The following is an 11,247-nucleotide window of genomic DNA, read 5'->3' on the forward strand; positions in this document are numbered from 1 at the left end:
AAGACTTTCTATTCACACGAAGACAAGATTTAAACAAGAAATTAATTCTTTTCTAACAAAAATGAGTTGGACGAAAGGCTTTTAAACAAGAGAGATTTTTATTTGTATGCATGCAACTTTGTATTCATCTAATGAATTCTGAAGCAAAGTCTCATGGTATATTTAGTATAAATGCATGCGTTTTGGCTACAGTGAAGTTTATTAACATTAAAACAGGTTTGTGTGTAACAGATATTTTATAACGGCTTCAAATATGACTCATTCAATCCAATTTCTGAGGTTAAAAAAAGTCAGCAGATATAATGGATGTTTTGAAAAGCGTTATTCATCCAGAACAAAAAACGTTTTGAAATCATGAAATTGAATACAGCCATGAGATGACTGTTCATTTAAAAACAAATAAAAGAATCACCCTCCACTTGTTCCAAACCTGTTTTGTGTTCTGTTGAACAAAATAGATGTTTTGAAGAATGTTGGAAATCAGTTTTTTTCCTACTACAGATAAAATGCCTACTGGTTTCCCCTTTTCAAAATATCTTCTTTAGTGTGTTCACAATAAGAAACATATATTTGGGTCATTTTTGGGCAAACTCACTATAACAATGGCTTAAATATATTAAAAATACATAACATGTAAAAATAATGGGGTGGCATGGTGGCTTAAGGGTTAGCACTGTTGCCTCACAGCAAAAAGGTCGGTGGTTCGAGTCCCGGCTGGGCCAGTTGACATTTCTGTGTGGAGTTTGCATGGTCTCCCCATGTTCGCATAGGTTTCCTCCGGTTTCCCCCACAGTCCAAAGACATGCCCTATAGGTGAATTGGATTAACTAAATTGGCCATGGTAAATAAGTGTGTGTGAATGTGAGAGTGTGTGGGTGTTTCCCAGTACTGGATTTCGACTGGAAGGGCATCCACTGTGTAAAACATATGCTGGAATAGTTGGTGGTTCATTCTGGTTTGGCGTCCCCTGATAAATAAGGGACTAAACCGAAGGAAAATGAATAAATGAATGTAAAAATGACAAAAATACTGTTTAAACATCAAGCTTGTTTCTTAAATTCCCATTTTCTAAACTTTTTTTGTTTTAATATTTGGTCACTCTTTCCACTTTGAACATCTACGTTCAATGATCTAATCAAATCCACTATATTTCTGCACTTTGCGCTGAATGAAGTCCTCTGAGTGGTCCACAGGTGCCAATGTGCGAAGCTCTCAATTGGGCTCCGATTTGAAGGTTGCCTTGTTTCCCTTTTATCATTATGCAGATAATTGAGAGGGACAATAATTAAGGGTATTCATGCATTCCTTTCAGGGAAAAGCATGTGTAGCGAGGGGTGACTCTCCGAGATCACTCCACTGACAGATGTAGATAAACTAGAGATTGGGATGAGGGTAAACAAACCCCGTTGGTGCGGAGAACAAAAAAAAATAAAAAAAAATAGAAAAGACGAAAAGCGCTCACCTTCACGTGTCCTTCGTGGGGTGGCATGGAGGGGGGGAGAAGGGCTCCCCCCAAAAAAGTGGGCTGGAGAGCAGTGGGTGGCGGGGCTTATCGGAGCAGTTCTCCTGGAGAGATTATTGGGGGATTAGTTGGGACGCTTGTTTCTAAAACATGATGAAAAGGCGCTCGGTGCATGATAACGCTTTGAACTCCCCACCCGCTACCATCGTGCCTTCAGGCGCCGTTCCACGAAATAACAGGAGAGGCGAAGTGGAAAGAACAACGGCACTGAGGAAGTGTGAGTTCTTCTTCACTCAACTGCAAATTGCAATTATTATTCTTTTTTTAAACTCTGACAGTTTGGCATGTCAACAGCAAAACTAGGTTAATCATGTCGTCAATGGCATGTGTTAACATGTTAACGAAACAATTAATACACTGAGATATCACTGTATAATAATAATTTAAACATACTAATCTCATTTAAAAGCTGGAGTCAATTTTATTTACATATTTATCACGGATGAGTTTTTCAAAGTCAATTTCAATTCATTTGTTCTTTTGTGTTTTATTTAAAATTTTTATTCATTTAATAGAAATATTAATAATAATAATAATAATAATGCATTTTGGGCAACATGGTGGCACAGTAAGTAGTGAAGGTCGCAAGAAGGTTGCTGATTGGAGTTCGGCTGGGTCAGTTTGCATTTCTGAAGTTTGCATGTTCTCCCCGCGTTTGCATGGGTTTCCTTAGGGTGCTTCGGTTTACCCCACAGTCCAAAGACATGCGGCACAGGTGAATTGGGTAGGCTAAATTGTTCGTAGTGTATGAGTGTAAATGAGTGTGTATAGATGTTTCCCAGAGATGGGTTGCAGCTGAAAGGGCATCCCCTGCGTAAAACATGTGCTAGATAAGTTGGAGGTTCATTCTGCTGTGGCGACCCCAGAATAATAAAAGGACTAAGCCGAAAAGAAAATGAATGAATGAATAATGCATTTTTTAAAAAGCCCATTTCTTGACACTCAAGGTTACTGTACAAGAAACCAAGCACAGTCAGTAAAGTGAGTTTAAGTTTTGGAGATCAGAAGCAAGTGAATTCCAAAGCTGAAGTGGCTGAAGGCTCTGCTGCCCATGATGACAAGACAGACAGGGGGAACAGTGAGGTGGATGAATGGAAGAAGAAGATCTGACTGCTTGAGAAGGTGTGGCGATATAAACAAGATTTAGTATGAAGGAGCAAGATTATGAATGGCTTTAAAAATAAGAAAAAGTATTTCATAATAATTTTGAAAAATATGGGAATCCAATGAAGCGGATGTAGAATGTGATGTGATGGGTAGAGGAGGTGTTTCTGATAATTTGGGCTGCAGCATTTTGTACCAGTTGTAATTTATGAAGAGTTTTATTAAAGAGACCAAACAGAAGGGAATTACAGTAGTCTAAACGAAATGTGACTAAACTATGAACAAGAATAGCAGTTGAATGAGGTACAGTAGGTGAGAGTTCAAAGTGGCTATTACCGCCGGAGCATATACCGCCGCCGTTTGAAATTGCTGCCGCTCTGTTTTTAGTGTATGACCGCAGTTTGTGAATAAGCTGCCAGGGGGCACAAAGGGACAGAATGTATGAGGGAAGATGCAAACGATTTATATGTCGAAAGTGGAAATAAGTGAACAGGGTAACATTATTAACATGTAAATTGAATGTAAGGGTGCTGTCAAAGATGACCCCCAGATTCTTAACCTGAAAGAACCCTACAGCTCTATTTACCATACGGCATTCACTGAAATACTCATTTTTAATAAGAAAAAAATCAAAGGGGGCTTATAATTCTGACTTCAACTGTATACACAGTTGAGAAAGTAATATTTGTTTTATTTCGGCTAGAATAAAATAATTAAAAAATAATTTTTAAAAAACATTTTAAGGTCAAAATTATTAGCCCCTTTAAAGCTATTTTTTTCTATAGTCTACAGAACAAACTATCGTTATACAATATCTTGCCTAATTACAGTAACCTGCCTAAGGCTTTAAATGTCACTTTAAGCTGTATAGAAGTGTCTTGAAAAATATATAGTCAAATATTGTTTGACGGTGTTGCTAATAATTCAGGGGGGCTAATAATTTTGACTTCAACTGTATATATTTACATACATATTTAAGATTAAAAACCTTACCGATCCTAAATGTCTAAAAAGATAACACTAGTAATATATATTATGGTAATTTTGCATAATAATATACATATTATGATAATTTTACATAAATAATTTACATGCTTAAATTTTATTACATTCGGTAAAGACGCTAAACATTACGATTTGGAAAAAAAAGAAACTCTGTCAAAGAATATACAGTAGCCCTAAAAAGTAGTTGACCACATTCTGAGTCACTTCAGTCACAATTATGTTAAATGTCACTGCATCAGGAACTTTTCCAAATCACACTTTATCTGCAATTACCTCTAACTGGTTTTGACAGGTGCTGTGCATAACAGCTTACAACGGCTTCAAACGTGACTTGTCCAATCAGATTTTGGAGCATAAAAACTTTTTTTTTTATCAGTGATAATGGATCTGTTTTTAAAAACGAACATTTTATAAAATCACAAAACAGAATGAGGCCACCTGGACACAGAGATGACTGTTCATATAAACTTTTTCAGGGTTTGGGTTATCACAGACTTATTCAAATAGATAATAGATGTCAAGGTAGTTTCAGAAAAGATGCAAATAGGAAGATTTACATAAAACAGCCAACATAAAGTGATAATCAATAGAAAAGGATCTGTTAGAGCAGGAAACAGAACTAATGATCAGCTTCTCATAACATCTTAACGGCTATACAACTTCCTCGTGCAGGAATAAAAAACAGTTTTTAAATAGTAATAGTAATAGTTACTGAAAATTTCAAACTTACTTCAATCTTCCGAAGAGCAAAGTCAGATATTTTCCTTCTATAACTTAAAAATATTACATAATATAAGGAGCATATAAATAAATCTGACATCGAGGTTATGAAAATGTAATATTTATTTTCAGAAAAGATAAATCTCAAATATTTCTATATATCTATATATAAAAAATTTCTATAAATATCTTTAAATCTATCAAATATTTATATATACAGCACACTTTGAAAATGAATATTATTATTCATTTCTTAGTAATATGTAATATGGTACATTTGAACAAAACAGACTTATGATATGATATTATATTATAATAAATTAAAAATGTTATAATTAAAAGAATATATTAGTCACTGAACATCTTTAGAAATAAAAAGATAACATATTAAAATTCATTGCAAATATTTTTTTGATAAAAAACATTAGGATTTAAATAAACAAATGTTAAATTAGGCATATTTTTATGATGGCAGATCAGTCAAAAAATAATACATTTACAAAATTTAAATCATACAAGCACAGCATAATTCACATTTACAAAATCCAATTTGTCAATTTGTAAACACACAATTTGTGAATTCACAAGTAAAAATACATAAATATTTTCATCAAATAAACTGAATTTGGCTATTTTTGAATTAACAAATTTTTCGTATTTTGAATTTACTAATTGGATTTGTGTCTCTATAAATCGTGTTTCGAATTCACGAATTGTGTGTACGTATTTATGAATTGTGTTTTGAATATACGAATTGGATTTACTTATTTATGAATAGTGTGTTTACTTTAACAAATTGGATTTGCGTATTTATGAATCGTGTTTTGAATTTACAAATTGGATTTGTGTATTTATGAATCGTGTTTTGAATTTACAAATTGGATTTGTGTATTTATGAATTGTGCTTTGAATTTACAAATTGGATTTGCATATTTATGAATCGTGTTTTGAATATGCAAATTTGATTTGCATATTTATGAATCCTGTTTTGAATTTACGAATTGGATTTAAGTATGTAGGAATCGTGTTATGAATTTATGAATTTTATGTGCGTATTTATAAACTGTGTATTTAAATTTATGAACTGGATATGCGTATTTATGAATCATGTTTTTAAATTTACGAATTGGATTTGCATATTCATGAATCGTGTTTTGAATTTACAAATTGGATTTGCATATTTATGAATTGTGTGTTGAATTAGGAATTGGATTTGTGTATTTATGAATCGTGTTTTGAATTTACGAATTTAATTTTACATATTTATGAATCATGATTTGAGTTATGAATTGGATTAGCACATTTATGAATCATATTTTGAATTTACATATTTATGAATCATGTTTTGAATTTACGAATGGGATTTGCGCATTTTTGAATCGTGTTTTGAACTTACAAATTAGATTTGTGTATTTATGAATCGTGTTTTGAATTTACAAATTAGATTTGTGTATTTATTGTGTTTTGAACTTACAAATTGCATTTTGTAAATGTAATTTTGTTTTGGATGTGTAAGTGTAAATGTATTATTTTTGAGACTGATCTGGCTCTATATATTTTTGAATGCAGTTGGCCATAAGTGTGTAAATTTTCGAAGAATCACAACATCGCACTCAACTTCAGTTTACAAATCACCTGTTTTGCTTCAATCCAGCTCTTTTTATGTCTCTCAGATTAAACTGTGAAACGGGGAGACTGCGAAATCCACAAATGCGTCCGTAACAGGACGGACCCTGCCGGCCACTGACCCCAGCAGCTCCAGACTCAGGAGGATGTGGAGGGACGGCGAGAGATGCCGCAGGAATGTGAGATTCGACACACTATCTCTGCCAGATACACACTCCTTCAACCAAGAGATAGCAGAGCGAGAGCAAATGCGATAGAATGCGAATGTGAAAGTTCTGAGCTGAAAATCATCAACAAAGCCCTGCCTCGATAACGAGATTTTAAAAAAAGAAAGAGAGAGAGAGAAAGGAAGGGAGGGAGATTAGGAGGAGGTGAAGGAAAGGTGCAGGGAGGGGAGCGAGCGCTGGGTGCACGGCCTTAGAAATTCTCATAATAAATGAAATCTTAGAAATGAGAGCCTATCAAGTAGAAATCAATCACTGGGGTTTGTTGTCCAAGAGGATGGCGCCACGCTGAGATAAAAGAGAAGCGTCCGTCTCGGGGGGGTGGGGAGGGAGGAGAGGGGGGTTTCAGCCAATCTCATACAGGAACAACTGAGCGCAGTTCAGGGGGGAAAAAAAAGATGACACTCACTCAAGACGTACTCTGCCATTTGCATACACCCATACTCCCATAAAATCAGTGCGAAGCAGATGTCCGCCCATTCATCCTCGATTTAATAGCTAAGAGGGGGGTGAAGGATTTATTCTGCTTTACTTAACACTGTTCACAGCACATGTGTATATATCTATATATATGGATTGGAAAAGATGCATCATGTGCAATATTTCCCATGCATCCATCTTTTATGGAAATCAGCCAAGTGAGGAACTTTGTCTGTGTGTAAAAGTGTGTTATCTGTGAAATGTTTGAGAACATGAAGTGAACCAGGAAACCTCTCCCAGAGCTGACATCACATGATCAGATGGACCTGCAGCACATGACTGATAGCCATAACACAAGAGCGAATAGGTGTGAAGTCATTTCAAGACAAAATCAGGCCAAAAAGAAAGTCTGTTAACCAAAATGTATTTTTGGGGAGGTGAAAACTTTTGGGATGGTAAACACCTTGGAACTGCCATTGATTTGCTGTACCTACTTAACAGGTTAATGTAGAGTTTTTTTTTTTTCATGTCCACTCGTGAGTTAAAACCTAATCCTTGAAAAGTTACTTAAAAGTAGAAGTTGAAATGTAAATTTATTTTAAAGCAACAATAGCCACTAGGATTATTTTCTTAGCTGAAATATAATGTTTAGTTTATTAACTTTCCTAGAAAGCTCCACTAACATCTTTACGGTGATGTTATTGCCCCCACTGTACATCAGTATCATCAGCCCTTCAGGCACCCACAATGTAGAAGTATACAGTAGAAGATGGATGGATGGGTCTCAATAATTTACACTATACAAACCATTTCTTTTTTTTTCTTTTTTTTTTATTAAAAGTAGAATATGGAATAAATTGAATAAATCTTTATACATTCAATACTATATTTTAAATAAACATGGAAATTATTCTGGTAAATTGTTCTGGTAAATATTATTATTTTTTGTTGTTGTTGTTGCAAAATAATACCCAAACATCACCATTAAATATTTATTAATCATTACATTTGAAGATAACCACCCTTAATCATTCTAGGAATATTGTTTTATGGTTGCATAATTATTTAAACAATAAACAACTTCGAAACATTCTGTTCAAGCTATTTTTATGTTAATTAAAAATATTCAGCCTGCAATGTTATTTTATGAATGCAAAAAAACTAAAACTAAAAAGAATGTTGCCGGAACATTTTCATTTGGTCCTCAAAATGAATAAACAAACGAGAACCAAATACTAATGTTAGTTAGGTTTGACTTGACTTGCCGAGATTTTCTGCATTTCCTCAATGCTGTGAATGTGAGTTGTATATTTATTTTGTTAATAAGTGTAAAACACACATCATGTTTAAATATTTATCCAAATGGGTGGCATCGGATGTTCACCTACAGTAAATTACTGCTCTGGTATTTCAAACTTCTTTGTTTAGCTCTAAACAAACAATAAAAAACACTGGTAACACTTTAGTTTAGGTCACAAGTCATACTATTGACTACTGGCTTCTCACCAGCCTATTATTAAGCTATTAACTGTTCATAAGTAGTTTTAAAGTATGATCTTATTCTGCATCCTAATCCTACCCAAAAACCTAAACCCAACTTCTACTATACCTTACTAACTATTAATAAACAACTAATTAGTAGTTTATTAAGCTAGTAGTGTTAGTTAATGATTTAATAATACCATGAATTGTAAAATAAACTATTAATATGTTACCAAAACACCTAAAAATACTGAGGACTTTATGTAACACAAGGCCACAGCATATGGCAACATATCCAAAAACACTGATATCACCAACTCCAGTTTGGTAACAGCATTTCTCACTGTAATGTTAGACATGACAGAGCAGAGATAGGAATCTCAAGCAAATATCCTCATGCCTGCATCGCTGACCCCTTCATGTCCCCCTTACCTCACTGGCAGGTCCATCTGTCGGCTCTCCTGATTGGATGCTGCCAGAAAATGGACCCCACACGGTGTCACCTGACAGGTCCCTGAGGGCCAAGACCTTGAAGTCATCAGAGCTGCCGCTTAGCACAAGATCATCTGTTTACACAGACACACAGAGAGGGAGGAAGAGTAAATACATCAGAACAACAGTTAAAAGCAGGTAAAGCAGGAGTCTTTGCTTTTTAATGGTAGTGTGTTTGCTAAGGTGACTGATTATGCTCCTACTTAACTAAAGTAGCACGCTATTGATATTACAATTTTACAGTAACTGATTATCAGATCATTTTTTTCATGTTATATTCGATAATAAATGGAGACTAGGGCTGAAAAAATATATAATTTCAACATCGATATTGCAATGTGTGCATCCGCAATAGTCACATAGCAAAATATGATTGTTTATTAAAGGTTAAAAGATTTCATTTAAAGATTTTAAATGATTTGTACTATGATTTCCATGTAATTTTATGTTTCATTGTCCTTGATTACTTTTACACTCCTCAGAAAACCACAATATATTATTATTATATGTTTAATTTATTCTTGTAATTTATTATATTTTAAGCCTATGCACTGCATAGATAAAAATGAATTATCCCAGTTGATCTAAATAAATGAAATCTTCCAAAATAGAGCTATTAAAAATCATCAGGTGATATTATATTAATATTGCAATATATATCGCAGCAATACAACATATTGTAATGGCAGATTTTTCATATATCATACAGTCCTAATGGACACAGTTAATATTCAAATCAAATTTTGCTTTAAGATTAAAAAAAAAGTTTCAAATGATACAAGTAAAATTATACAAATCAATATGAAAAGTTAATTAGTTTGTGGCATTTAATAATTTTTATAATAATAAATCTTTCTTATATTAATGATGAATTTTAATGATTGGTCATGACTAGGCCCACACAGAATCTGTGCGCACAGAAATTTGCAGATTTCCGCAGATTTTTAACCCATTATTGAGTCTATGTATTTTCTTGTGTAAATGTGTGTAAATTAATATTTATTCAGTTTTTAAACTATTTAATTAATATTATTGTGATTTAACAATAGTAATATTATAATGTTTTGTTAACCAAATAAGTGGATCTAATTGGATTTGCATTGTAAACAAAGTTTAAATGTATTATTTTTCTATTTCATATATTAAGTTTAATACTCCTAAAATCATTCTACATAAATCTGCAGATTTACAAAAATGTCTGCAGAATTGCAAAAAAAAGTCCAAAGATTCTGTCTGGCCCTAGTCATGACTGATATTAAATGATCTTTTTTTTTTTATTTACACCTAATTTACACTTTATCTGACTACACTGATAATAAATAATTAGTTTTAAAAAGTAACTCTAGGATACATAATAAATACTGAATAATACTTATAATAAATAAGAAGTTGATCAATATCAATAAATTATTTGGAGAAAAAAAAGCTACTAAATCTGTAGTGCTTCAGTGTAGTGTAAATTGACTTTAGGCAACTGTTCAAAAACACAATATAAATAAAAATAAAACTTATTTTTTTTAAGCAATAATGTAATTAAACATTGAACAATGCCAAAAGTAAATATAATATGTAATAATAATAATAATAATAATAATAATAATAATTAATAAAAATATTTATATAGAAATAAAAATAAACATAATAGTAATAATACATATCTAGAAAACAAAATTTGTCTATTTTAACATTCGGGACAGTAATCAACAACCTAGAATCCACATAGCAATCAGTCACATATCTCCTTAACAAACACACCTATTCCAGCCTTTAGTAATATTAAGCATCCCGTCATACTAAGTTGAACACCACTAGGGGGAGTTTGGTGCTCAGCGAGCAGTGACACCACACCAAAATAAGGAGAACTTCTGTACTTCCTATACGAGATAAGTGCAGTTGATGGGAGTCAAGGCTTTGGTGAGTCACAAACGCAGACCTGACAGGAACAAACACCGACTTCACAAACACAGATACCACACATAGCTGAACCAGTAAACTTATGTTTTATATGCTTTTATAAAATGCATTTCTCCTTAAAACATCTTCACCTGCTCCAGTCCGTTCAAGCATCTTCATCCGAGTGTCGCTGTTTAATAAGCCCATTCAGGCCCCCCCCTCCACCAGCCTGGTTTTTGGGGGTCGGGCTAAAGTGCCGGGGCCGATAAGAGTGTTTGTCTAACACTCTCCATGTCAAAACACTCATCTATCTTCTCTGTATCTATCCCCACCAGAGAACAACAGACAGACGCTGATAAAATGGCTTTCCCACAGCCAAGATGTGGAGCGGGGGAGGGAGAGAGAGAGGCCAGAGGGAGCGAGAGACGAGGGGACATTGCTGGAACGGGACGCATGCTAAAGTGTAAAAACGTCTAAAAAGCAGTGTCAAAGGGGACATATTATGTTCCATTTCATAAAGTGTCAAATGCATCTATTGTGTCCGCAGAGTGTCTGTGAAGTTTTAGCTCAAAACTCCGCAGACATCATGTTTTGCAGCTAGCCAAATTTGCACACTTTTTGTGTGCCTCTTTAAATGCAAATGAGCTGCTTCATTATATAAGAGGGCGGAGCTGTTACATGCTATTCTAGCACCCCAGAAACAGCTCACAGTAACAGCTAAGTAACTTCAGCCATGTCAACCGCACAACAGGTTAACAA

General features: G+C 33.9%; 1 protein-coding gene and 1 long non-coding RNA gene across 2 annotated transcripts in view; one reads left to right on the forward strand and one right to left on the reverse strand.

The window, feature by feature from the left end:
- zfpm1 (zinc finger protein, FOG family member 1) overlaps positions 1–11,247 on the reverse strand; it is a 122,515-nt gene that overhangs the window by 18,146 nt on the left and 93,122 nt on the right. The window contains 1 exon segment of the mRNA NM_001039460.2: positions 8,536–8,669. Within this exon segment, the coding sequence (NP_001034549.1) occupies positions 8,536–8,669 (134 nt within the window).
- LOC141378742 (uncharacterized) overlaps positions 8,657–11,247 on the forward strand; it is a 5,084-nt gene continuing 2,493 nt past the window's right edge. Inside the window, exons 1-3 of the long non-coding RNA XR_015514908.1 lie at positions 8,657–8,733; positions 10,408–10,509; positions 10,824–11,247. The exon at positions 10,824–11,247 is cut by the window's right edge and continues 2,493 nt beyond it. This is a non-coding gene — a long non-coding RNA (uncharacterized LOC141378742). The remainder of the gene's footprint in view (positions 8,734–10,407; positions 10,510–10,823) is intronic.

The sequence above is a fragment of the Danio rerio genome, chromosome 18 (assembly GCF_052040795.2).
Source record: "Danio rerio strain M-AB ecotype USA chromosome 18, GRCz13ab, whole genome shotgun sequence".
In the NCBI taxonomy this organism is placed as follows: Eukaryota; Metazoa; Chordata; class Actinopteri; order Cypriniformes; family Danionidae; genus Danio; species Danio rerio.